This window comes from Coffea eugenioides, chromosome 2 (genome assembly GCF_003713205.1).
Source record: "Coffea eugenioides isolate CCC68of chromosome 2, Ceug_1.0, whole genome shotgun sequence".
NCBI lineage: Eukaryota > Viridiplantae > Streptophyta > Magnoliopsida > Gentianales > Rubiaceae > Coffea > Coffea eugenioides.
The window spans coordinates 32,654,792-32,682,582 of NC_040036.1; the positions used below are offsets into that span (position 1 = coordinate 32,654,792).

At 34.9% G+C, this 27,791-nt stretch overlaps 4 protein-coding genes across 4 annotated transcripts; 1 reads left to right on the plus strand and 3 right to left on the minus strand.

Moving 5' to 3' along the window:
* Window positions 1–215: 215 nt before the first annotated feature.
* Window positions 216–1,415, minus strand: LOC113759515 (transcription factor bHLH118-like). The gene is made up of 3 exons (XM_027302091.1): window positions 1,044–1,415; window positions 406–756; window positions 216–302 (listed from the first exon to the last, which is right to left on the minus strand). Exons 1-3 carry the CDS (start codon window positions 1,413–1,415, stop codon window positions 216–218), a joined length of 810 nt encoding a protein of 269 aa, XP_027157892.1.
* Window positions 1,416–12,499: 11,084 nt separating this feature from the next.
* On the plus strand, window positions 12,500–12,946 carry LOC113759517. Its single transcript, XM_027302092.1, has one exon. It carries the CDS (start codon window positions 12,500–12,502, stop codon window positions 12,944–12,946), a length of 447 nt encoding a protein of 148 aa, XP_027157893.1.
* A 2,728-nt stretch (window positions 12,947–15,674) lies between these two features.
* Window positions 15,675–17,996, minus strand: LOC113759518. Its single transcript, XM_027302093.1, has 7 exons — window positions 17,606–17,996; window positions 17,264–17,526; window positions 16,974–17,177; window positions 16,576–16,677; window positions 16,110–16,487; window positions 15,786–16,022; window positions 15,675–15,695 (listed from the first exon to the last, which is right to left on the minus strand). The coding sequence occupies exons 1-7, from the start codon at window positions 17,994–17,996 to the stop codon at window positions 15,675–15,677; spliced, it is 1,596 nt and encodes a 531-aa protein (XP_027157894.1).
* A 3,909-nt stretch (window positions 17,997–21,905) lies between these two features.
* LOC113759519 lies at window positions 21,906–24,891 on the minus strand. The gene is made up of 5 exons (XM_027302094.1): window positions 24,153–24,891; window positions 23,220–24,057; window positions 22,811–23,077; window positions 22,628–22,727; window positions 21,906–22,547 (listed from the first exon to the last, which is right to left on the minus strand). The coding sequence occupies exons 1-5, from the start codon at window positions 24,889–24,891 to the stop codon at window positions 21,906–21,908; spliced, it is 2,586 nt and encodes an 861-aa protein (XP_027157895.1).
* Window positions 24,892–27,791: the final 2,900 nt, after the last annotated feature.

Genomic DNA, 27,791 nt, shown 5'->3' on the forward strand with positions numbered 1-27,791 from the left:
AAGAAGAGGTGTTAAATTTCAATTAGAAAAGAACCTGGATTTCACATTAGCAATTTTGTAACTCACCTAATCATGTGTTTTTATTATTTTACTAAATGAGAACCTATTAAAAATAAGCAGGACACCGAAAATCTTCAGAAACCTGAATCTCTTGGCAGTTAAAACCTTTTGAACTTATGAGACTCAAACAAAATGAGCCCAATTCCTGCATTGCTTTAGGGCTCGAACTTTTTCCAGGTCATGACTTTTTCAGTCAGCTTTTCTTGCAAAGACAATGGATCAACATCTCTCATATGACTGGCCTGAAAACAATTTATTCAAACCATGTAAATAACAAGATGGCCAAAAAGTTATTGCAGTGAAAGTATTTGACTCATTCGTCATATCTGTGCATCATAATTGTACCTCAGTTTGGATTGTGTAAATAAATTCTTCATTGACTCTGGTGCAGACACAGCTAACAACAGTAAGGCCTTCGTCAAGCAGCACATCCAGTATCCTTGAAAGTGGAAATAAATTGGTATCGGCCACGTATTTCTTCATTAAAATCTCAATTCCACCAGCCGAGCATGGCCTGACAGTAAAGTTAATAGAAAAAGAGTTTTTTCCCTCTACATTTTTGACGTGCACATGGCTTGAACCGCCTGTTAAGTTTCTCAGCTTATCCCTCTTAACTTCCAATTTTCTAATATTCTTCTCGACCTGTTTTATATAGTTCTCTGCCACATGAACATGATCTGTTATCGAACGCTTCCCCTGGAAAAAGAAGAAACTTATCAATAAATCTTGCATTCTTGTAGTAGTACTAAACTAGCAAAAAATGCTAAATGAGTCAGCATTGTACTTTTTTGGACTGTAAGAAAGGAGTATAGGTATAAGGTTTGTAAAAGACACTTAAAAAGCTAATAAGTGTTTTTTCACAGGCAAATTCCACTAAGTTAACAAAAATCCAATTTTCTAGATGCCAATGATCTATACTCGTGGTTATGCATAAAAAGTGAGAATTCTCCAATAAAATTAACTTGTCAGTATAGCTTCGTCACCTTTGTGTATTCAAGAGGCAGTAGATTTCTCAGAGAAGCATAAAGATTAGCCATTTCTTGCCTCCTTTGACGCTCCATATCTCTGTGAAAGGTTCTTTTCTGCTTCCTGTCATCAGGGTTCTTCCCACAATCATGATTATCAGCTTGAACAGCTGGTGATGGCTTTTGCTGCCTTTTCCTGGCCGTGCTATTCCTGTTCTCCCCAGTATTCAGTTGAGGTGAAACAAGTGAAGATGCACCCTGATTTACCAGATCTTGACGATGGATTGTGGGGTCTTTATGGTAGAAAGAAATGGATGGGATTGGAGAGTACTGAAAAAGCAGCGGATCATCTTGCTGTACAGGAAACAAATAATTGGTGAAGTCATCCATGTTCGGACAGCTGCTTTGTTAGGTTGATATTCTGTGTGATATGATTGTGTCGCCAAACTAGGGATCCGTTTGTTAGGGTTATTTGGTACAATGAGATCTCCTTAATGGGCTGAGGATTGCCAGATTCCTTCAATATCTTCATAAACAAATAGAAGAAAATCGGATTGACCAGTGCCCCTTCTCTCACCTGCAATATTTTAAACCTTTGCTTGTTTCTTATACATGTGCACAACAAAATCCTACAGCTAATTAAGTTCACAGCTGAGGGTCCAACATCTCGCCTACAATATTATAAAACAAAATGCAGCATTAAACTATTCATGTTCGATGGTTTGTTTGAATGAGAAGTAAACTTGACCTAATAATGGAAGAAGCAAATATGATGTTTTTGAGTTTTTGTTTTGGTAGACTTATCAAAGTTTTTTAGTTTTTGTTTTGGTGAACTTATAAAGTTTTCTTATCAAGAAGCTGGGGACTTTTTTTTAGAGTGGTCCGAAATATGGATTTTTCTAATGAGTGTCTCGAGAGCACTTGTTAAGACATTTAAATTACACTTAATTTATCATATTAATCACACATTTACATTTATTTTCTCCCTTGCATTTAGATAGTGTTCCCAATTAATGTCACTCTTACAAAAAAAAAAAAAAACTGTTGAAACTATCTTAACAAGTGATTGAGATCACTCGTTTGCTAAATCCTTGAAATATTTGATGACAATGATGTATGGACTTTTGGTAATTTTTTTCCGAGTTTATTGTATTGGGTGTATGGACTGTCAGATATTGAGGCAATGGGAAAACTCAAGATGCTGCAAATGGGGAGGTAGGGTTGGATTAAGTGATAAGGTGGAAGAAATTATAAGTAGGAGGTTTTGGATTCAAGACCTTCCACTCATAAAAATAAAAAATGCCACAAACGATTAGAAACCAATTATTACTCGTACTTGGTCAAACTAAAATTGATGTCACGTTGCAAAAATATTTCAAGACCCTTTTTTTCCTTTTATCATGAATTTAATTTTTTGAAAAGTAACAGTTTTTGAGGCTCACTTCCCACTTGTGATCTGTTAACAGAACTTAATTTAAGAGAAAGTACACACACACTTCAATGCCTGTGTTCAATGTATTTAATTAAGATGTTCAATCCTTTTTTTTTTTTTTTTGTTTTTAAAGATGTTCTTATTCCCTTCTCACTAAAAGAAATTTTTTTTGAGCATACTAAAAGAAAGTTTACAAATAAAGTACTATAAAATCATAAGAAAAACTCCAAACCTGGTTTATGACAATTGGAAATAAGATTTATATCTATAGAGAAGAAGCCTGACCCATAAAGACACACAATTGAAAAGGCGGCACCTTTTTCTTTAAAATTTTTTTTCAACAAGAGAGGATGAGATTTAAGAGTAGAGTGAGAGAAAAAGAATTTGAACTCAGAACTTCAGTTTTGGAGTTCCAAATTTAGTCACTAGACTAAAGTTTTGTCGGTGAAAGCACTAAATAGTTAGGATTAGTGTTTCCTACACTGGCAATGTATACACTATCAGCGTTGGATGAATGACAACTATGCAAAATTTGAATTTGAAATTTAATTTTTGCACACATGTCATGAATCAAACGGTGATAGTGTATACACTGTCAGTGTATATAAGATTTACTCAAATAGTTAAGGAGATATTTAATGATTTGATCTAAGTAGGGATGTCTGTTTAAATTACTGGACAGATTTAATTTTGAAATTAAAGAAAAAAATTGTTTCAAAATTAATTAGTCAGCCTCTAGATGGTAAAGCCCAAACTGGCCCTGCCACAAAATATAATTTAAATATAAACAAATTAATTCTAAAATTAATTAGTCAACCTCTCTATTAGCAAGTCTAAGTAGTCCAACTGCCTTGAAGTTCCCAAAAGCACGCTCAACGTGCCAATATATTTAATGTTCTTTGTACAAATAAACCGAATATAAACTGACAATATATTCTGACAAACATTTTCCTTCTGACCAACTTCAAATCAAATTTATTAAGGTAAGAATCTTGACCTACAATTTTCGTAAATACATTCTTCTATTAAAAAGCCTTTTTTTTTGTTTTTCAAAAAGATAATGGATGTTTCTTGTGTGCATCACATGTGATTTTTTTTTTTTTTTAATTGATGCATTATTCTAGTGTCCAATCCTCACACTAAAACAGCGATACAGAATACTAAACAAGGAAAACATAAAACAAGAAAGAACTTATAAAAATAGAATACACGCAATGCGCAGTGAAAGCGCTGGTTCGCGAAGTGAGGACAAGCTGCAACCGTCCCGGACGGTTTTGGTCATTTTCAACTGCGCGTAACTTTTTTTGTACATCGCGTAACTTTAGAGCAAATTTTTGTGGGTCCCACACATGACGTGGAAATCGAATTACAACTTGTGATCTGAGCCGTACAAATTTTTGAGACCAGATCATGGCCATTAACCGTTCAGGGACGGTCATACCTGCCCCATTTCCGTGAAGTGAAGGATCCACGAGGGTTTTAGCCTTTAGGGGACAGTGAGATCTGTGCAATATATATTAATTATCTCTCTCAGTCTTAAACCAGCATAAACAGTGGGATTCCGGATTTTGCTTGTCAGGCAGAAGATCTGGAGCTGCCCAATCCCTTCATAATTGATGTATTATACTACTGGCATAAAATCAATGCCATTACAAATCGCAATTCCAACTTCCCCACTGTTCATTTAAAAATGGATTAAGATTGTTATATGATATTTTCATGTCTTTCTTCAAGTTGTTCATGAATTGGCTCTTTATGCTAAATCATCTGATTATGTTGAATTTTTCTAAAATTCTCCCCCAACTTTGTCAATCATTTGCTGCTCAACATTTTTCAGTAATCTTAGTAATAAAATCTCCTCTTTATTTGTTTATTATCAAAAAAGGGTGCTCGAGTATTTAAACATTTATGGAAGATTCTACTAAATCGGGATGGTTGTTGCTTTATTGATGTGGCGCCTCTCCACTTTTAATCCCACAAAATCTCTTTCATGGTTTAATAACTGAAATCTTGAATCTACTAGAGATGTCTTCTTTTTTTCCTGTAAACCATGATTCCTCAATCAAGTGCATATTTAGGTACTTCCATATTTTAATTCAGGATGTAAACCTCAACTTTTAGAAAAGTTTTGCAATTTCTTTTTGTCCATGCTGTGCGCTATAGTTATAATTCTGTTTATGTTTGGTATCATGTTAGTGGAACTATCGACGTAATCTATCATGATCTAATTCCACTTTAAATGACCACATGTGCTTCTATTTTTAAACATACTAATGTGACTGCATTCCAAAAATTGTTTGTCGAATGAATACATGTCCTGTTTAATAATCCAATTCAACACTTATGGATTCAAATCTTAATATATTCAGACGTGTTTAATAACAAAAAATTGAACATCTGAATCAATTAAGTGGTAATGAATATTCTGGGCTAAATTTGCTCCAAAAAATAAGTGATAAGCTCTTCACTAATTTCAGACGTATTTAATTTAATACGTAAAATTCAATAATTTAATGAATTCAAACTTCAAATTTCAGATTTTAGTTTTCAAACTTCAGTTTTATCAAAACACACCCTAAATATGTTAAATCGAAGTTGAACATGACTAGATTATGACTGAAATTTGAGGGAAAATGAGTTAGAAGTAGGATGTTCACCTTATATTGAGTTCGAACAAGTAGATATAGGAATCAAAAAGACCAATTTAATTAGATTCTACCCATATCTATCCATAAATAGTTGGGTATGAATATCTTAAATTTTACATATGGGTATAAATGGTTACCCAATTATACCCATTTAAATGGGTATAATTGGGTAACCCACCAAATCTAATTAACCTATTTAATTAGAGATTTTCTAAACTTATTTATCCACCTCTCCACCGTCAATATTGCTTCTTCAATTTTACTACCAGCTAGAAGATTTTTGAATGTTGCTATGACCTAGTTAGATTCTACAGTTTTCTAAACTTAAACCTTAATTAATAGATTATTATCTCATCCTGCATCTTAGAATTCATCAAGGAAAAGAACAAAATTTGTCATATACAATAATCCATTTGATTATTGCTACTTGTATTTGAACATATATTTGCAATTTGTCATATATCTGTGAAATACACATTTGACGGAGTTCAACAAAAGGCTGGAGGACGGCCATGAGATAGCGAACTGCAGAATGCTTATAACTCTCTTTGAAGGCCAAGCACTCTAATATGAGTCAGATAGAATTGTCTCACATGTTCTATGTGTTTTCTTTTGGTAGTTATGTCTCGAGGAAGCATATTGATATGTACAGCGATTGTCAATTTTGATAATTTGCAAATTCACCAATGAAGAGTGCCGGAGTAGATTTGTTTGATTTCTTGTAAAGAATTAAACGTAAAAATGAACTTTTGAAATCACATAAAAAGAGACAGAAAATTTCTTGTTTTGGCATTTATTGAGAATTATTGGTAGTAAAAAGATTTTTATCCTTAGCAAAGTAAAGCTGTCCATGATACTCTTCATCTCAAAGCTTTTATTTCTTCTTCAAGTTTCTTCATCCTTTCATTTGAACCCCAGAAACTTTTCTTTTCTCCTTTTCTTTGTCCCTTTTAACTAGGAGAAGTCAGAAGGACTAGATTATGCAGAATTATGATGCAAAGAAAACAGAATAAAAAGAGGAAATTAGAGCATGAATTCTCGTAAAAAGATGTCATTGTTCTTTTTTTTTTCCCTTTTAATCTTGGTAAATAAAATGGTCCGGTGTCCTATAAGAAAAAATTTAGTGATTTTTGCAGATTTTTCTCCTACAATTCTGTGGGTGCCTCTTGTTTAAGAAATTAAGATGACTTCGTAAGTCGATGAGCAACTAATCAAGTTTCCTTCTTTTCTTTCACACGGTACCAAGCTAAATATTCTATTTCCATCTTCAGGTTCTCTGGCCTGCCATTTCTGAATATTTTAGCGAATAAGATATGTAAGTCGAACTTTTCACATGATTGAAATCTCCTTTTTAATAATAATATCATCCTTGAGTTGTAACTTTCTAGGCATGAAACAATCCAATTAATCACTTACTGCTGCAATCAGTTTGTCAAACTTACCGGGCCCCTTCCCTTTGGAGAACTATTATTTCTTTGTGAAAGAATCTGTAAAATTTTCAGCTCGTGTAAACCTTGATGGCTTGGAAAGTTGATTTCCAATGTTAATGCTTAAATTTTGTATCAATTTTTCATTCTTTGACAAAAAGATTGGCAGATTACCCTGCCATGTTCACATGTGTTTCTAAACAGGTTTTGCTCGGCGTACGTTAATTTGATCTCTAAATATTTTGCCTTCAAAACTTGTTGAATTTGTGTCCATTCTCTTTCTTTAATGCAGGAAAGACTTCCTGCTCTTACTACTACGTTGCCTGGTGCTTTTGTTCTAAATTCATATTAAGAAATCAAAATTTTTTCTGCTTGATTAGCTGCAAAAACAAGTAAGAAATGTTTCGTGAAGGATCCACGAGGGTTTTAGACGACAGTGAGGTCTGTACAATATATATTAATTAGCTCACTCAGTCCTAAACCAGCATAAACAATGGGATTCCGGATTTTGCTTGTCAGGCAGAAGATATGGTGCTGCCTAATCCCTTCACAATTGATGTATTATAATATTGGCATAAAATCAATGCCACTGCAAATCGCAATTCCAACCACCCCACTGTTCATTTAAAAATGGATCATGATTGTTATTGATATTTTCAAAGTTGTTCATGAGTTGGCTCTTTATGCTGAATCATCTGATTATTTTTATTTTTATTTTTCTAAAATTCTCCCCCAGCTTTGTCAATCATTTTGCTGCTTAACATTTTTCAGTAATCTTAGTAATAAAATCTCCTCTTTTTTTTTTTAAAATAAAAAATAGGGTTCTAGAGTATTTAAACATTTATGGAAGATTCTAGTAAATCGGGATGGTTGTTGCTTTATTGCTGTTTGGATCCTTTCCATTTTTAATCCCACAAAATCTCTTTCAAGGTTTAATAACTGAATTCTTGAATCTGCTAGAGATGTCTTCTTTTTTTTTTTTCTCCTGTAAACCATGATTCCTGAATCAAGTGTATATTTAGGTACTGAATTCCTGTAAACCATGATTCCTTTCCATTTTTAATCCCACAAAATCTCTTTCGTGGTTTAATAACTGATTTCTTGAATCTGCTAGAGATGTCTTCTTTTTTTTCCTGTAAACCATGATTCCTGAATCAAGTGTATATTTAGGTAGTTCCATTTTTTAATTCAGGATGTAAACCTCAACTTTTAGAAAAGTTTTGCAATTTCTTTTGTCCATGTTGTGCTCTAGTTATAATGCTGTTTATGTTTGGTATCACATTTGTGGAACTATTGACGTAATTTATCATAATCTAATTCCACTCTAAATGAGAACACGTGCTTAACCACACTTCTGTGATTGCATCCCATAAATTTTTTGTCGAACGATTATAAGAGATTAAATATATTAAACAGAAGTTGAAGATGACTGGATTATGGTTGAAATTTGAGGGAAAATGAGTTAGAAGTAGGATATTCATCATATGTTGAATTCAAACTAGTAGTAAACATGCTTTTTGTCATAATTTTATTATAATGTGGCCTTTTCTAGTTTGCCCTAATGGTACATAATAAGCACACTAAATAGAGGCATAGGTCTATTGTGAAATTTTAACATTGTCATTTACTTCTCATAGTATATTTTCTACCATAAATAGAAACATTTGAATGCAAGAGAATATCAATTCCACCTTTATCATATGCCTGGAGGCACGTAATATAGAGAACCCCTTAGAACATTACTGTTATGATCATCAACTTGTGATCCTCTTGTAACAAAATATCATCTTTGTTGACATGGATTTACGGTTAGGTAGTTAGTTAACAGAATTAGTTGCAGGTAGGATTTTGATTTTTTGTGTAAATAAGAGCTGATTGTATATCTGGAAAATCATCTAATAAATAAAGAAGAAAATCTCCATCTTATTTCCTTCTGTTACTCTTTCTCTCAAATTCTTCTCCCTATTTTTCTTTCCTTTTCACTTGTTCTTAATTCTCTATCAATTACCACAATCACTACAATTGGTATTAGAGCTTCCGATCCTTGGACGGAAGCTTTTAGAACTAGTTGATCATGGCGGAAGGAACTTGAATGTGTGGCATGGAGGAGCAGTTGAAGAAGCATGAAGTACTTATCCATAATCTAATAGAAAATATTGCAGTTGATAAGAAGAGTCTGGAAAAGAGAATTGAAGTTGGCAACATGGAGTTGAGCAACAAGATTGAAGGGTACATGGCAGCCATGTCTTCTCAATTTCAAAGCTTCATAAAGAGCAATAACAGTGAAAGGGGAATCTTGGAAAATCCAAGGGTGCAAGGAAGAGCAGTAGAGAACATGTCAGATGGAGATCAACATGTGGGGGATCTAGGTTCATCCAGAGCCATTCCTACTTTTGGAGTACCCAAGATGGAGTTTCCATCCTTCAGGGGGAAACATCTTTCAGTGGGGGATCTAGGGTCATCCAGAGCCATTCCTACTTTTGGATTACCCAAAAGTATTTCTTACTCTTCAAGATACCGGAAGAAATGTGGCTGGATGTAGTAGAACTTGGAAGGCAAGGCAAATATTTGTTATCAAGGTTTCAAGATAGCAGGAAGAAAGAATTGGGGGGATTTTGTGGGGGAGTTGATCAGAACGTTTGGAGAATTAGGACAGTTGGATGCGGTAGAGGTGTTTAATAAATTGAAGATGATTTCAGTTGTCCTAGCTTACCAAGAGAGGTTTGAGGAATTAAGAGCTGAAATAATGGTAAGAGCTCCAACACTATCTGAATCCTATTATATTTCATGTTTCTTGAGCGGATTATCGAATAAACTGACATCCATGGTGAAAACACATAATCCAATCACTCTGTCTCAACCTTTTGAACTTGCCAGATTGCATGAACATGCCTTTGAAGCTTGTTTCAAGAAGCAAAAATTCATCTAAAAAATAGCTCCACCCATTACCCTTTATTCATTTGCACCTGCTACTAGTTATTCTCAACCCAAAACATCTCATGTGGTGGCCAAGAAATCTCTTCCAACATCCAATTTTGAGAAAATTACCCTTGCAGCAATTCAACATAGAAGAGGAAACCACTTGTGTTTCAAATGTGGTGAGAAATTTGTATTAGGGCATTAGTGTAAACAGAAGAAATTACACTTACTATTGGCTGATGAGGAAGTAGAGGAAGAAATTAGAAGCAGAAGAAGTGATTGAATATCAAGGGGGAAGGGACCACAAGGAGATAGCATTTACCATACATATGCTGAATGGAAACATGCTTCACAGCACCATCAAGGTGTATGGTCAGTTCAATGGGAAGCAATTTTCAATTTTAATTGATGGGAGAAGTATGCATAGCTTTGTTAAAACTGTTATGCTTGAGAGTTGTTTTATTTGATTAAAAGGATTAAACCTTTCAAAGTTAAAGTGGCAAATAGGCAATACTTGATTTGTAGTAAGTTGATGCCTCATATGAGTTGGTCAATGCAAGGAATGTAGTTCAAACATGACTTATTTGTGTCTGAGTTAGATGTTTATGATGTGACCTTGGGGGTGGCGTGGTTAGCTAAATATAGCCCCATCACTTTTGATTTCAAGAAGTTAGAGATGACTTTTGACAAGGATGGAGAATAGGTTATTTTGCAAGAAGAAAATCCTGTGACTCGGATTAGAAAGGAGGATAACAGTGCAAGCAATATACAGTTGAGGAGGACAGTGCTATAACAAGCCTGTGTTTTCGACTTGGCTGGTGATCAGGTAAACACTCTTGATAGAAATGCTCTAGATTCTTTACGTAGTGACCACAAAGATGTATTTGAGGAACCAAAAACATTACCCCCAATGAGATCCTATAATCACCACATACCTATTGTTCCTAATGCCAAACCTTTCAAACTTGCACCCTATAGATACCTATATAACCAGAAGAACGAAATTGGGAAGCAAATTAGAGAGATGCTTCAAAATGGAATCATCCGAACTAGCCACAATTTATTTGCTTCTCTAGTTTTAGTTGTGAAAAGGATGATTCTTGGAGATTCTGTGTAAACTATAGACAACAAAACAAAATGACCATCAAAGACAAGTTTCCCATTCCCATTAAAGATGACTTACTGGATGAACTTTATGGTTCCAAATTCTTCTCCAAAATTGATCTCAGAGCTGGATATCATCCATTTGAGATTGCATCCCCCTGATATTCTAAAAATAGCTTTCAAAATCTTTTTGTTTTGTAGTCATGCCTTTTGGTTTGACTAATACCCCAGCTACCTTCCAAAATCTTATGAATGATGTGTTTGAACCTTTCTTTAGAAAATTTGTACTTGTGTTCTTTGATGACTTATTAGTATACAGCCTAGATTGGAATAGCCATCTTGAACACCTTTGAATAGTCTAGAAACACTCAGGAAACATACACTATATGCCAAACTCTCCATATGCACCTTTAGACAGTCACAAATAGAGTATTTAAGGCACATCATTACTAAGGAAGGAATGAAAATTGATTCTAGCAAGGTCCAGAGCATGCTTGAGTGGCCTACTCCTACATTTGTGAAGTCATTGAGAGGCTTCTTGGGGCTCACAGGATATTACAGGAGGTTTGTGAATGGGTATAGAGTGGTAACAAAGCCCCTAAATGATCTCCTTAAGAAGAAAGTTTTCACTGAAATAAGAAAGCTGAGAATGCATTTCAATAGTTCAAACACATTATGAGCAACACTCCTGTGATGGCTTTGCCAAATTTCTCTGAGCCTTTTGTATTATAAATAGATGCCAGTCATCAAGCTATTGAAGTTATTTTGATGCAGAAAGGGAGACCTATAGTATTTCTCAGCCAAACTCTAGGGCCAAAGAATCAAGGGTTGCTTATATACGAGGAGGAGCTACTATCGCTAATTACAACAACATCTAAATGGAGGCACTATTTGTTAGGGGCACACTTTATTACCAAAACAGATCATCAGAGCCTCAAGTATCTAATGGAACAGAAGATTTCTACTCCATGGTAGCAGAACTGGTTAACCCAACTACTAGGGATAGACTATGAGATTCAGTATAAGAAGGGGAAGGAGAACATTGTGGTAGATGCATTACCAAGAAGAGGAGGTTAGGATGTTGCAAAGAAGGAGTCTGAGTGTTCTGTACAGGCGCTTTCTGTACTTAAACCTTTATGGTTGGCTGAGGTGAAAAGAAGCTGCTATGGTGATGAGAGGGCTAAGGAATTAATAATTGCATTGTCCATTGATCCAACAGTAGAACAACACTAGACAGTAAAACAAGGGATTATCAGATATAAGGGTAGAATCTAAATTGGAAGTTTTGGTGATTTGAGGGGCAAACTGATTACTTGCATGCATAATTCTCCCTTAGGTGGTCATTCTGGCATTCTGGGTACCTACTAAAGGTTAAAAGCTAACTTCTTTTAGCTTGCTATGAAGAAAGAAGCAACATAATGGGTGTAGTAGTGTGAGAATTGTAAGAGGAATAAGGCAGAAAATTGCAAATATCCATGATTTTTGCAACCCCTACTTATTCCTGAGCAAGCTTGGCAGGACATTTCAATGGATTTTGTTGAAGGGTTACCCAAGTCCAGTGGCTATGAAGAAATTCTATTTGTGGATGACGGGTTCTCCAAGTATAGCCACTTTATTACTTTGACAGCCAAATATTCAGCACAATCAGTGGTTGTACTATTTTTTGAGAATGTCTATGAATTGCATGAGTTCCCCTTGATTATAGTATCTAACAAAGACAAGATATTCACTAGTTTATTCTAGCAAGAGTTGCTAGGAAAATTGGGAACCAATCTGCATTTCTCTAATGCTTATCATTTCCAAACTGATGGGCAAACAGAGAGGTTGAATAGATGTATTGAGACCTATCTAAGATGCATTTGTTTCTAGCAGCTAACCAAATAGAAGTCTTGGTTGGCAATTGTAGAGTGGTGGTATAACTCCAATTTTCATACTACAATTAAGATGATTCCATTTCAGGCATTATATGGATATACTCCCTCACAACTAGCACTGGCTTTAGTGCAAACCCCTATAGTAGCAGTAGAATCTTGGGTAGAAGAAAGGCAAAATTGCAATGAGATGCTGAAGCATAATTTGGAAGTGGCTCAAAATCATATGAAACAATTTGCTGACAGAAATAGATCTGAAAAACAATATGAGGTAGGAGAATATGTATTCTTGAAGTTACAACCTTACAGACAGACTTCCTTAGGATTGAGGAGGAACTTGAAATTAGCTTCCAAGTACTATGGACCTTATAAAGTGCTGCCTAAGGTGGGCAAGGTAGTTTACAAATTGGAGTTACTGGAAGGCACATCCATACACCCAACTTTCCATGTTTCACCGGTGAAACCATCAGCAAAGAATCCTGAAGTGATAGAAAACCTGCCTAGCTATGACCACTACTGATGGCTAAATTAAGATCACTCCAAAAAATGTGTTAGGAACTCAAAAGATTCAGAGGAAGGGATGAAAAGTGTCAAAAGTATTGATCAAATCGGTAAACCTCAGTAGGAAGGATGCTACTTGGGAGGATGTATCAATCATACAGTCACAATTCCCAGATTTCCAGCTCAATCTTAGTGACTAGGATTTTGTGAGGAGGGAGTATTGTTATGATCGTCAACGTATCATGATCATCAATTTGTGATTATCTTGTAACAAAATATCATCTTTGCTAACATGGCTTTACAGTTAGGTAGTTGCTAGCAGGTGGTTAATTAGAAACTTGAGCAAGAAGATTCTGATTTTTGTATAAAGAAAAGCTAATTGTATATCTGAAAAATTATTGATAAGTGTGCATTTTGAGTGATTTAAATGTATTTTATTATTTAATTTTGGTATATTTTACTTATTTTTATAGCTAATTAACTAGGTTTCAAGTGAAATTGACATTTGTAGTCTAAGTATAATGAATTGCATTTCTATGGATTAAAGTGGTGAAAACTTCATGTTTTGGTAGCTTTCAATGATTTAATTATCAAATGGAGTGAATTGAGAAGATATTTGGATAGGTATTGATGATTTGAAATGATTTAAAGAGAATTTGAAGTACAAAATGTTCAAAAGATGAAATACAATCAAGTGAAAAAGAAGAAATGTTTGATAGTTTTGATACATTTTGGTATTTCAGTTATATTTTGAGCTAAAAGTATTGGACTGAGATGATTCGTGATCCATTTTGAAGCTAAAACATAACTCTACATTTCTTATGAGACATTGAAATCCAGTTCATGAGTTTTTCTAGTCAAAAGATTGAAATACAGTCTGCCATTTCTACTGTTAAAAGCTGAAACAGAGTTTTGACTAGTTAAGGGTATTTTGGTTATTTATTAGTCTACAGATCTCTAAATTAGGTGATTGTTGAAGTATTGAAAGGATAATTCAAAGGGATACAACTTTCATGTTTTGTAAAAGAACTAATTCAGCCTCCATTATCAAGAAAATGTTAGTTGAAATTGGTGCAAAAATAGAGCAAAGTTGAAGATTGACAAAAAAAGAGCAAACGTGCAGTGAAGGCAAAACGCACCCACAATACGTGACCTCATAGGTGCGTATTATAGGGTGTGTATTCGTCAATTGAATCTACAACTTGCACAGCAACTTGTTCTACATTACACAGCTTTTTTAACTTATCTCTAACTCAGAATTTCGACTGCAACTATAAAGAAAAGTATGGAGACTTGTAGAAGAATACTTTGGGAATCTCAAGAGCATTTTAAATCAACTTTAACAATTCATTTGGAGTTTGAATTCATCTATAAATAGGGAGTTTGAAAACATAGTTTTATAACTTTGAAAGGCTAGAAACACTACCAAAATATAGTTTTCACTAGTTTTTCTTAGTTTATTAGTTTAGTATAGAGTAGTATAGTTTTCATCTACTCTTGTAGTAGCTAAACTTGGATGAAGTTGAGGATGAAGATGGAGAGTTGGAACTCATGTAATAAGGGTGACGTTTCTCCTATCACTTTATTTCTCGTATTGATTCGAATGTTTGATTATAATATAAGTTTGGATCTTGTTTTCATGTCTTTCATGTTTAGTTAAAGTTTATATCTAGAGTTATGGATGAACTTTGTATATTTTGTTTGTGATATTTGTTTGGTTATTTGATGATATTACTTTGAACAAATTATTTATCACTTTTATTTATCTAATTTTGATTAACTGGTTATTAATTGTGATAATCTTAAGGTGTTAAGTTTGCAATGAGAATTGACACTAGTTCAAGAAAATACTAAACTTAGGGAGTTTACTCATGAGAGTAGAGGTGCACATTTGTGATTTTAGTAGCTTGTTCCATATAATTTTATAAAAGAAATGAGTTTGTAGTTAATTTCATAACCACGCACTACAACAAAAATGGCCTTTAGAGGCATTTAAAGGTGTCAGTTTAAATAATCTAACCTGACACTTTATCTATCCTCACACTTAGGGCGAGTATTGTCCCTTCCAATGTGGGGATAGCCTCAAATCTTTAGCAGCATTCAAATGTGTCAGGAAAACCATGCTGCTATAGCATTCCTTCTGCCAACAAAAACTATTTTTTGTGATAATCGAAAGTGTTCGTATAGCATTAGAACATCAGTAGCGGATCAGTAGGTATCCAATTTATGAAGGCATCTTCAGTTGTCTTAATATATGGCTTTAAGGTCACGCAGCCATGTGAATTTACACTGCTTTGGACGACATGGTCATTTGTCATTAGTGTTTTCGAAGCTAAACTATACTGACACTTTTAATTGCCAGGAGTTTTTTCCCTGTTTTTTTTTTTATATGGAAGCAACCTGCAATTAGTCCTCCCTGCTGTACATTCCATCAACCAGAATCCCAAGAGACTTGTAAAATTATCCCAAAGAGCAGAATGCATATAGCAATTTAAAAGAAGAAGTCAATACTCAAATATATTTCAGTGAATTAAAAGTCGATAACAAGTACTAAAATCGCAAACAAGTGCTAAAAGCAAGTACTAAAATCCCAAACCAGTACCAAAAGATTGTCATTTACAATAACTTGAATGACTTTCTTGTGCACAAACTAAAAGACTCTCATCCCTAACAAGTTGAAAGAAGTAGAAGTAGCTTCCAAACTTTCCATTTTGTTGAGAGTCCTCAGTCATAACCATGAAGTCCCATCATTCTTCAGCTGTTTCCACCTGTGCACACAGACCAAGGCGATCATTAGATCATCATAGCTAGAACTAAAATTCCAGAAAATCTGCAATGTATTTAAGTGCATATCTCACCAAATGACAAGGCCAAGCAACTGGTGCACCAAGTGCATCTTGAATTGTTTGTTGCAAATCATATGGTCTAATCAATTGCTCACGTGGACTCATTGCAACTTGTATCTGTATTTCACACCAATTTGGCCCAAGAACTTGTCCGCCGACCTCATCCAATGGATTCAGACTCCGTAAATATCCCTTTGTCACGATTTTTGTTGGGTCAAACAAACTTTTTAGTGAAACCATATTCCCTACCTAGTAAAGATCCAACAAGTACAAGAATCAAACTCATGCCAAATTCCAGTTTACAAATGTGAAAGTTTAAAAGTTGTAAATACTTACTCGAATAGGTCGCGTGGCTCGCGATGGAGTTTGGCTTGACACATTGTTAGATGATGATGAAGGATGTCTCGGGTTGTCAATTGGAGAGCCCCTTCCATGTTGAACTAAAACCATTTTCTTCAAGCTGGCTATTTCATCATCTTGTCGCTGAAGCCTTTCCTCCAAACGGACCAATGTTGACTGTTGTTGAACACTTATACGGTAACATGTGTTACGACTAGGAATGTCTTCCCATAAGTCCGTTGGATTCACACTGTCACTAAACAAGCGAACATAACCATGTTTGTCTTGCCCAACCACCTGGGCAAATATGTCATTACGACCAACTGGATCTTGCGACTCCGATGGAAGCTGATTTTTCATCTCATTCATTTTTTCCTACATAATAAAGGAAAACACTTGTTATTGCAAAAGCCTGCCTGAAAATAATGGTAGAATTTATAGGCTTGTGTTCTCAGATCCTTACCAAATTCTCAGCAACTATGGTACTTGATGGAGTTCCATCGGCATGGATATAAAACTTATTGAACATTTCTACTCTAGTAGGAGGTCTTCCCAACTGTTTGGCCTATAAGAAATTGAATTTTTTTAATTATAGTTTTAGCATTTAGCATATAATTAAAAAACAAGCTAACATAATGAAACATGTACGAGTAAAAAAAATTAGCAACTAAAAAATGGATGAGATATCACCAAGTGGTTCCGAAGATGGGCAAATGACTTTTTTCCAGTTGTGTGGTTCATCTTCTTCTCCCCTCTAGCTTTCTTGTTCCTCTCACTTAGTTTCTAAATTTCAAAATCAAAACCAAGATTACCGCATTGGATAAACACAACTTTATGAAGAATGTTGTAGCTGATTTGTACCTTTGCTTCTTCACTTTTCCAATAAGCCCAAAGTTTGATCCATTGCTCTTCCCGTACCCTTGTGTCCTTTTGAAACCGAACTTCAGCATTTAGCATGGCAGGATCAAAATATGTAGCCTTTAAATCTGCCTTCCAGCTTCTCCATTTTTTGCCAATAGATCTTAAGGTCCAAGCTTCTAATCCCATAGGCAAAGCAAACCTTTCCTGAAACGTAGTTAGGAACAAGAAAATCAACATAACTTCACAGTAATTTTTGTAGAAAGCATACATAATACAAATGCTACCATTACCTTTATCACTTCTAACATATCCATTTTAAGTTTCCTTGGCATCTTAAGCCAACTTTCAACATCTATTGGACAATACATACCATTCCTAGCCAAACTGTCCAAGAATTCAGAGAAAGAGGTTTTCTCACTTATTGGGATCCCATTGTCATCGAGTTTAATCTCAATCAGTGGAAGGTCCTTAGGCCGACCCCAAATTTCTTTCATAAATGTAGGGTCTCGGGTTTTCTGATGTACTTCACTTGAATCATTTGTAGTTTCTTTTCCTGTATAAAATAAGAAAAAGGTGCAAGTTATGAACATAAAAAATGCACTTCTGGAATTGGTTCAAACAGTTAGTAATACCTGCATCGTCCGAGTTGCATGACATGAAGGTGGTGTCATTGGAATGTGGACCTTGAGAATCCTGATTTGGATTTTCTTCAGTTGGTACGTGCCTTGTTCCAAGTGGAGATTGTTGAATTGGAGAGTTCTGGCACTGCTCATGCGACTGTGAACCTCCATCAACTTGTTGATTAACTTGGTCACCTGATTCCTGCATTATTCCCAATGTAGAATTCTGAATTGGAGATTGAGGTGCCCGAGCAGCTTCTCCTTGAACTTGTTCAATTACATTTTCATGGCTTGTTCCAAGTGGAGGCTGCTGCCTTGTTTCATGATATGAGGGAGGTTGCTCAATTGGTTCATCTCTCAATCCATTTGCACCGCGCTTACATTTTCGACCTCTACGGGCCATACCTGCATAATTCACCATTTATTTGATACCAGGTCCACCACCATATATATATATTTTGGGGGAAGAAAGGGCCAAATGTAAATGTGTAGCCTTTATTGAAGGGACAAATGTAAATGTAAATGTGTATATATATTTTTTGTTTACTAATACGAATCAACCAATACAGCTACTATCAAAGTTTTTGCAAATTTTATACAAATACACCCTGTTCACTTTCCTAGTCATTAGTAGCAAAACTAACTGCATAAGCAGCTACTTCAGCACCAGATCAGCTGGCATGCTCGTTTCAGATTTTTTTCTTATCTGCTTATAAATTCTCTTGAAGTTTTAAAAGAACTAACCACTAACAGCTAGTTAACAAGGAAAACACAAATCGTTCCCCTATATAGTTTAAATACAGAAAGGACATCAGCAACTTTGTCGGCCAAATAGGCCAATCATCTTCAACTTCAAAACTATCTACAGTTTGTCCCTTTCTTTGAAGGCATCTATTGTATATCAAACTCGGGCAGTTTGCTTCTAATTATATTTGAAAAACCTTTTTGCTTATAAATTAGAACTTGAAAACAGCTTTAAGAACTTGATGATTACAGTTGGGTAAATTTGACGAAACCCACAAATTAATTGTCAAAATCCTAATACTATCATCTCTATCAACAAAATATTCTCACGTCACAAGGTCTGCTCAGGTCATGTAGTTCCATTTGAGAGGTTACTGAAAAGTTCCCATGGAAAGTAAAAACAGAGCAGAACCAAAAGAAGTCCATCATTCATGGGGAAACCCCCTACTTGCTCAAATCAAGCAGTCCAGTACACAATCATTTGCTGGTGAAAAACGCTACTAACAGAATAGGCATTTTAGAACCCAATATCTACCAAGTACTAGCAAAGACACTTACAATTTTCAACAATCATACTAGAATCCAAAGCTATCCTTTTCATTTGTGACTACAAATTTCCTCATAAACAATCAGCACCAACAATTTAGACGTCCAGGATTCATGAGGAAAAAAAACTTTGGAAATTTACTCTTTAAAGTTGTAACGGAAAGCAACTGACAATACACAACACTATGTCGCATTTGACAGCTCTCATAAGCCACATTGTCCTAATCTGACAAGAAAGAAGAACATACATCATCTCTACCAGGCTTTCGACCTAATCAACTAGAAATGTGCTTCTCAGAAACGGAGAAGGAGCTTGTCAGAAATGGGAATCGAACAACCTAAATTAGACAGATGTCTACCATGCAATGCAAAATTAGACACAAAATACTGAAATTACCTCAAACTATGGCTTGAATCCCTAACTTCTCGGTTTCCCCAAGCTTAAAGATCTGAACTCCAACTTTCACCCAAGCTTTGAAGCCCTAATTCCTTATTTCTTGCCACCAAGCCAATGCAACAACCGAATTAGGGATTTATCCAAATTGGTGGTGCGAGCTCAACAAAGTTACCCAAATGGGTTCGAGTTCATGGACGGGTTTATCCAAATTGGTGGTGCGAGCTTGAAACAGAGAGAGAGGGCAAAGGGAGAGGACAACGAGAGAGGGAAAAGATGTCTGAAATGAAGGCGGTACTAATGATGCCAAAGTAAATTAGTCAAGCCTCTTGAATTTTTCAATTTGCCGCGCTAATTTTTGTGTGTTTGGGCAAAATTTTGTTAAAACTACATAACAACTAAAAATATAACAACTAAAAATGTTGTTACAGCTATATACAATATAATATAACAACTCAAAATATAACAACTAAAAATTTTGTTAAAGCTATATAACAACTAAAAATTTTGTTAAAGCTATACACAATATAGTATAACAACTAAAAATATCTTAAATTAAAAATTTTGAGAAGCTAACAAAAAACATGAATTTAATCAAAATGTTTTCGGTACTCAATTTATTTTATGCTGCTAGCAATTATGTACGGCTTGTAGTCTAACAAGCCATTAGAAGGATCGAATTAGTTTATGGAACATGAAAATGAACTTGTGAATACATGAACTTTTCACTGATAAACGTTAGGATTAGAATTGATTGAACATATATATATTCAATATTTTCAATTCCAAAGTAATTGCTGTTCAACTTTGTATTTATTATAAGCTATTAAACACGTAGAAGATCTTAAAATTGAACTTTTCACTGACAAACCTTAGGCTTACACTTAAAATTGAATGAACATATATATATATATATATATATTCAATGTTTTCAATTCCAAACAATAAAAGGATAAAAAAAAGGGTGTTCAGCATTACACCCCTACTTCTTAATTAAATTCACAGTTTATACATATTTGAATACTGTATATGGGTCATGGATTTAGACTTAATTAATGGGGGTAAGAAAAGTGAACATCTAGTAATGACTGATATAGTAAGTTTTCTGCATTTTAGATGAAAGTTATTATAGAATTTATAGATCCAAGCGCACACAGTACCAAATCTGTACGTAGCCAATTCTAACATAAGTACCAATTTCTTGTTTGTCTCCTCAACCAGTTAGAATTTACACCCCTACTTCTTAATTAAATTCACAGTTTATACATATTTGAATACTATATATGGGTCATGAATTCAACAAAGGTCGATTAAACTCGCTCAAAGATCAGTTATGGAGTGGACATATATGCAATAACAATCCAAGTTCGGAATGATCGGTTCGGTCGATTTGACCGTTTCGATCGTGTCTCCAGTCTTGTTCAATGGTTAATCCAAAAATTCAATTAAACCGAACAACCTTCGATCAAAGATTAGGTATGGAGTATATATACAGAATATGCAATAACAACGTTTGATCAGTATGATCAAATTGATCGATTTGATTGTGTCTCCAGTTACTTTGATGGTTAAAAAGGTGCAATTTCGACTAAACCGATTAAATTCAATCAAACAGCAGTTGGACCGGAAATTTAGAGAAATTCACTTTTTGAATTGTTATTTTTTAAAAAAATAATTTTTCCATTGTATTAAAAAATTATTCAAGAAATTTACAGATTAAAGTTTCAAATTATTTCCATTGATAAAAAATTAGAGAGGGGTGATTGGAAAAAAAAAATTGGATGTTTGGTCTGAATTGATTTGCAAAAATTGCATTATATCTTACACTCAAAAGTTTAAAAAACAAAACAAAGAAATGATTGTTGTAATTATAAAAAATAATAAAATAATTTTGTTAAAACATTTAACGAATCATAATCAAACTTGAAAGTGGATTTGATGGATAGCAATTTCCCATAACACAAAGGTAGTTAGAGAGCATGAGGTGAAAAACTCCCAAAGGAATAAGGTTACATTGGAACTTTTATAGTAGGAATTATTGCCTTTTTGAGAAGCATAATTACAGTATACCTGCAATTTTCGATTTCAAGGAACTTCACACTCAATTTCTACATAATCTTGGCCAGAAGTGATGATGGAGATCAATTTTCCGTTCCTACTAATTTTAGCTAAATGAATCTCAAGTAAATCCGATTCCAAATTATGGTTTCTGATTTAATTCCCAAAGTTAAACTTCCAATTAACAAATTATGGAGAAGATGAGTTTTAAGTTTCCAATGTTCAGGGAGATACAAACATGCAATGATTCACTGTCTAAATTAGAAAACATTTGCAATTCTATGCAAATAATGGTATGCAGGATATGTTCTAACATTTCAATTGAGACCATGTATGGTGTACGGGCATGTGCTTGAATAAACACTATGATCTGCAATTCCGTAAATTTGAAACCATATTTGTCCCTTCAAATTTAGTTGTTGTATACAATAATCAAACGAACCAAAACTCACAAGCTTCAAGTAATTTCAGACCAACGAAATGTAGGCAAGTAATTGCAGCCAGTAGTAGAGCCTTAGCAATTGAAACATATAACAATAGGGCCAGCAAGCTTAGCAACTATAAAAGATACTAAATCAGATTATATTGGGACAAATCAACTTCAATCCCAAGTCCATCCTCACAAACCCAACTAATTTCCTCATTTTCATTCTCAACAACAGGATTGCCAACATCACTTTGCAAATATGTCTCAACATCCATGGTTGTGCCCATGTTATATCCACCTCTTGCAGTGGTAGAGATAACAACTTGCCAATCCTTATCAGTTGGATCTTCCACATAAAAAACCTGTGATGCTTGTGAAGCGAGTATAAATGGCTCAACATGAGGCCTCACATTTGCAAAATTGACTACAGTAAACCCATCAACATCTTGTTTCATTCTCGAACCATTTGATATCCAATCACATTTGAATAACACCACCCGACGACCTCCGTAAATTAATTCAACAACATTTTTCAAGACGCTGAAGTAAACTAGTTCACTCAAAACTGGATTTTGATCCCTTATATTTACAAAACTGGATGTTGTTGCATTGACTGTAACACCACTATTCTGCGTTTTTCTTTTCTTCTCAACTTCGTTGGTGTGAAACCGAAATCCATTAACAACGTACTTGTCATGTTGGATTCCAACAACATCTGGACCTTTAGCAAGGAATCTCAAGTCTCTCAGCACCGAAACATTTTGAGGAAGTTCTAACTTGTCAATCTGTAAAAAAAAAAAAATGATGAAACTATATTTGAAGTCCTATAATTCAAATTGTACTTAATATTCAGAATTTTACTTACATGTTCAGCAAACCAACAAGCAAAATTTTCGCTGTGCAATCGCTCTTTTAGATGCTGTGGAACTTGAGGATGCCCTTCGTCTATCAATCTACGATGCTGCCTAGAAGTACACGAGTCAAAATTGTAATCATACATTGAATTCTACAATAAAATTTTAATGCATCAAGTTGTAGTTCAACTTACTCTATGTAAGGTGTGACAGCTTCACAGTTAAATAAAATATACTGATATGCTTTACTCAAGATATGAGCATCAAAGACTGTTGGCTTGCCCCTCCCCAAAGGATGTCCTGATTCAGAGAATATATCTAAACCCTCTTCAATTTCCTTATGTACTTCTTCATTTCTGCTTGGACGATTGAATTTTGTCTCAACATAGTCCGCAAGATACAACGAGCAAAAGTTTATGCATTCTTCTGCCAAGTAGCCTTGAGCAATCGAACCTTCAGGCCTATTTTTATTTCGAACATAAGATTTTAATGTTCCTAGGTACCTAAAGTATCATCATTCGAAACTCTCTGTTTAGTTCCACAAATCAAAGAAAGAAAAAAAGTAATAAACATTTAAGGCATAATTAGAATTACAAGCAGTACCTCTCTATAGGATACATCCAGCGATAATACACCGGGCCACCTAATTTTACTTCAGTTGCCAAATGAATAGTTAAATGCACCATGACATCGAAGAATGTTGGTGGAAAGCATTTCTCAAGATCGCAGAGTATAACGGCAATTTCACTTTCCAAACGAACCACATCTTGAGGACAAATAACTTTAGAACAAAGCTGCCTGAAGTATCTACTCAATCGAATCAAAGGATAGCGCACTGATTTTGGCAAAGTCTTTCTCAAAGCTACATGCATCAATTGCTGCATTAGGATATGATTATCATGACTTTTAAGCCCCGAAATTCTTGGTGGTTTTACTCGAACGCATCTTGAGATGTTAGCTGCATAACCATCTGGAACTTTCACTTTTTTTAGCACATTGCAAAACATAGTTTTCTGTTTTTTATCCATTGCAAAGGAAGATGGAGGTAAGTAAACCTTTCCAGGTTCTGTCTCAATGGGATGCAGCTCTTTTCTTATTCCCATTTCTCTCAAATCACGGCGGGAATTATAATGGTCCTTTGCTTTATCCTCAATATCCAGCAATGTCCCCCAAATATTTTCACAAACATTCTTCTCAATGTGCATGAAGTCAAGATTGTGTCTTAAGACATTATCTTTCCAATATGGCAAGTCAAAGAAAATACTCCTCTTTTTCCAATTGAAAGGCAGCTTCGGATTACCTTTCACAAGTTTTCCAAATTTAATTTGCAAGTCTCCCAATTCACTCACAATCATATCCCCGGTTTGCAATGGTGGTCGCTTTCCATGTTCTTCGGTGCCATCAAAGAATTGGGCTTGCTTTCTAAATTTATGCTTACTATCTAAGAATCTCCGATGACCATATAGCAATATTTGAAACTATGAGTCAACCGTCGTGCATGAGTGAACTTGTGACAAACAGGACAAGCATATTCACCTTTAGTGCTCCAGCCAGATAACATTGCATATCCAGGGAAATCACTAATGGTCCACAACAGAGCTGCATGCAATTGAAAATTTTCTTTTTGGGATGCATCATAAGTTTGAATGCCAAAATCCCACAATTCGGTCAATTCTTTAACTAGAGGCTGTAGATAAACATCAATATTATTCCCAGGAGAGGATGGTCCGGGTATTAACAAGGACAACATGAAGTACGGTTGCTTCATACACATCCACGGAGGTAAGTTATATGGTATTAAAACTACAGGCCAAGTACTGTGTGTAGAACTCATGTTGTTGAATGGATTAAACCCGTCAGATGCCAACCCCAATCTAACATTTCGACAATCCTTAGCAAATTCTGGATGTAGATGGTCAAAAGTTTGCCAAGCTGGAGAATCAGCTGGATGTCTCATACAACCATCTTTTGTACGTTTTTCCTCATGCCATCTCATTTGAGATGCAATTTTAGAAGACATAAATAGTCTTTGTAATCTAGATTTTAAAGGAAAATGCCACAATACTTTTTGAGGGATTTTTCTTTTTTCACCAGTTGGATCATTTTCTGAAGCAACCCACCTAAGCTCGTTACATGTTTCGCATGAAGTTCTTTTTTCAGCACTACCCCAATAAAGAGAACAATCATTAGGACATGCATCGATCTTTTCATAACCCAGCCCCAATGTATTCATCAATTTCTCAGCCTCATAGTAAGAAGAAGGCAAATTAGTCATGGCCTCCGAAATGCTTCTCTCAACAGCTCAACAAGCATATTAAAAATCTTGTTACTCATCTTACCAAGGCATTTTAGGTGAAGCAAACGAATAATGAAAGACAACTTCGAGAAATTTTTGCAACCACTGTACAAATCCTGTTGAGAATCATCAATCAATTTGTAAAATTTTTCAGCCTCTGAAACAGGAAAGTCCCCTTCTCTATTCAATTCATTTGTTCCATGTGGTATCCCAAATACATCATGGACCAAGTCTTGCATGTCATTAGTCCCATTTGAAACCCCAATTGATGTATTTTCAGAATTAGATGTGGCTTCATAGTAGTTAGAAAGCTCTCCATGTGCTATCCAATTATTATAACCCTTGATAAAGCCTACCACTTTCAAATGATCATATGCTTCCATTTTAGTCACACAAACACCCATGCCGCAATCTTTGCAAGGACACAAAATCAGTCCGTCACAACTTGATCTAGAAAATGCAAAGTTTAGAAACATTTGAAGTCCTGCCTCATACTTTTCACTTGTTCTTGGAAAATCCATCCAACTTTTATCCATACTTTGAATATAAATAAATGTCCTCCAACAAGCTTCCAAGAGCATGAAAACAACAACTACACATTAGTACTTAGAAAACTAGACAAATCCCATAAAATCATTGAGAATAAGAAGCGCCCTGATTTTTTAAACTCAAGCCATGGCTTACAAGTCCCTAATTTCAAGTTCAAGAATTTACAGTCTACTAAATAAAGCAGCCCAGCAAATAAAGGAAATCAACAAAATGCAAAATTTCTCAACAATCTGTAAAAACAGAATTTGCAAGCAAGCGGATAGAAATTTTATTTACCTAATACCAGAACAAAGCCCTTCGTACCAACTCCTGCACTCGCGTCTTCGGAAAATTCCTAACTTCAATCTGAAATGTCAAAGGTTAAACAAACACATGAGCATGAAGACTAAAGGTGAAATTCAAGAATCTTACTAAATTTCCATCAAAGTATAGATACATCTCTGGTGTGTAGTGATTAATTTTATAAGTTCTCTCTTTAGAAAGGCATGCAACTTACGGCATAGGTAATTGGAAAAAATGATTGATAGAAAAAGCACAGGTTTATGACACGGTTAGACCAGCAGATATTTATGAAGAAAAAGCATTCACCACAGAGAGACAGTGAAATGTGAAAGAAAGAAGAGAATCTATCTAGCTTTTTATTTTATACTCATAATCTTTTTTTGGTCCCAGGATTCTTTTAAGTTGCTATGACTGTTCAGCTAATTGATCTAGAAACAGGACTAAATTGAGAAAAAAAACAGAACCCGTAAGGGTGCTATGTCATCCTGAACTGGGAGGGGTGGAAGTTCGACAAGAAAATGGATAGGGGAAGAAAAAAAAAGAAAAAAGACTAAAAAATACAATACAGTTTTACACGAAATCCTGCTATTTTCTTGTCTGGCAAATTCAATGCCTACGCGCCATCACAATTAAAAGTTCGTTGGGGTAGTTGCACTCCTTCACCTCCTTTTCCCCTGTAAATCCCTCTCTTTCCCTACCTTTCCAAAGCATCCAAAGTTTCATTCTTCTCCAAAAGTTTCTTCTTGATTCAATCTTTCGAGTATTTCCTTCAATCCATCTTTCAAACTTTAGTTTTGCTAGCTGGGTATACCACATTTTGGCCAAATTAGTAAGGGTGCTATGTCATCTATGACCAATGTGCAGTTCAACAAGAAGTCCATTAATTAAGTCCTTAAATATTAATTTTCATCAACCTATTTCTTAAACTTTTGCACTTGTCTTGCAAAAAGGTCATTCCAGTCACCCCATTGCTATTTTGATCTTCATCAAAGAGCTTCCAAGTCGATTTCTATTCATAGCCTAAACAGAGCTTCAATTACAACTAAGTTTCATATATTAACATTAAAAGAGATTCACAGAAAAAAATGAAAAACAGGGGGGAATTGACATTTTATCGAACAGGTTATGGGCAACAGCTTCATTGTGTTTACCACTTCAATTTTGGAACAAGATATGCGCACCTGAAGTATCTTCCCGCTTTCCCAATGTAGAGCTCCGTTCTTCAGCTTTTACTTCCTGCCTGCCCTTCCAGATGTCTTAGCCGAGGGATTTAAAGTTGAGGTTAGAAAAGATGAAGATGGTTGTTTGCGGAGATAGCTTCGATTGCTACCAACATTCTGGACTGGCCGAGATAGCTTGTATGTTGAGAGGTGAGAGAGATGAGAAGAAGAAAATTTTCACCAAGTCCTTTTGCCGGCAAAATGAAACTTCACAGTACTTCAGCAAGTGTTTTGGAGCCAAAATAAAACGATGTCGTTTTCTGTGTTTTTTCGATTTTTCTTTTTGGTTCATCTCACAGTTTCCAGAGTGTCATCATAGGTAGCCTAAAGGCACATTATTATTTGTATATCATGATAAAATAAAAAAATTATAGTACATATTATTGAATTTATTAATAAGTGTCATGATATGTTTACTATAGTGGCACAAACCAGCAAGTGTCCTTATAGGCATGTCAGGAAAGATCATTTTTGTTGTAGTGTCTGTAGGATGCCTTTATACATTGCATGCATCATTGTTTGATTGAAGGGGAAGCTCCAGGAAATTTGAGAGCCTAGTGAGATTTGTTAGTTGCCGCGAGTTAGAGAAAAAACTATGGCTTGGTCTTATTGTTGAGATTTGATTAATAAAATTTTTAAGTATTTGTTGAATTTAATTATTTTTCTCTTTTCACATATTTCTTTATGTGTTAAAAATCGCTTCTGCTGTGTGAAATTTTTTTATTCCAATAAGTAGTATCAGATTCATAGGTTTTTATGTTAGGTGTTCGTCAAGTTAGAATAACAAGGAGATGCTAACAGGATTTTGAAGTGTGAATTTTTTTTTTT

Coding starts and splice junctions, on each gene's coding strand:
- LOC113759515 (XM_027302091.1), bottom strand. CDS start 1,415: ATGGATGACTTCACCAATTATTTGTTTCCTGTACAGCAAGATGATCCG. Junction 757..1,043: donor TGCCTCTTGAATACACAAAG/GTGACGAAGCTA, acceptor TTCTTTTTCCAG/GGGAAGCGTTCGATAACAGA. Junction 303..405: donor TTTACACAATCCAAACTGAG/GTACAATTATGA, acceptor AATTGTTTTCAG/GCCAGTCATATGAGAGATGT.
- LOC113759517 (XM_027302092.1), top strand. CDS start 12,500: ATGATTCCATTTCAGGCATTATATGGATATACTCCCTCACAACTAGCA.
- LOC113759518 (XM_027302093.1), bottom strand. CDS start 17,996: ATGGCCCGTAGAGGTCGAAAATGTAAGCGCGGTGCAAATGGATTGAGA. Junction 17,527..17,605: donor ATGCAACTCGGACGATGCAG/GTATTACTAACT, acceptor TATTTTATACAG/GAAAAGAAACTACAAATGAT. Junction 16,678..16,973: donor GGAAAAGTGAAGAAGCAAAG/GTACAAATCAGC, acceptor AATTTCTTATAG/GCCAAACAGTTGGGAAGACC.
- LOC113759519 (XM_027302094.1), bottom strand. CDS start 24,891: ATGACTAATTTGCCTTCTTCTTACTATGAGGCTGAGAAATTGATGAAT. Junction 23,078..23,219: donor TGGATGTATCCTATAGAGAG/GTACTGCTTGTA, acceptor AAATAAAAATAG/GCCTGAAGGTTCGATTGCTC. Junction 22,728..22,810: donor GCTGTCACACCTTACATAGA/GTAAGTTGAACT, acceptor GTGTACTTCTAG/GCAGCATCGTAGATTGATAG.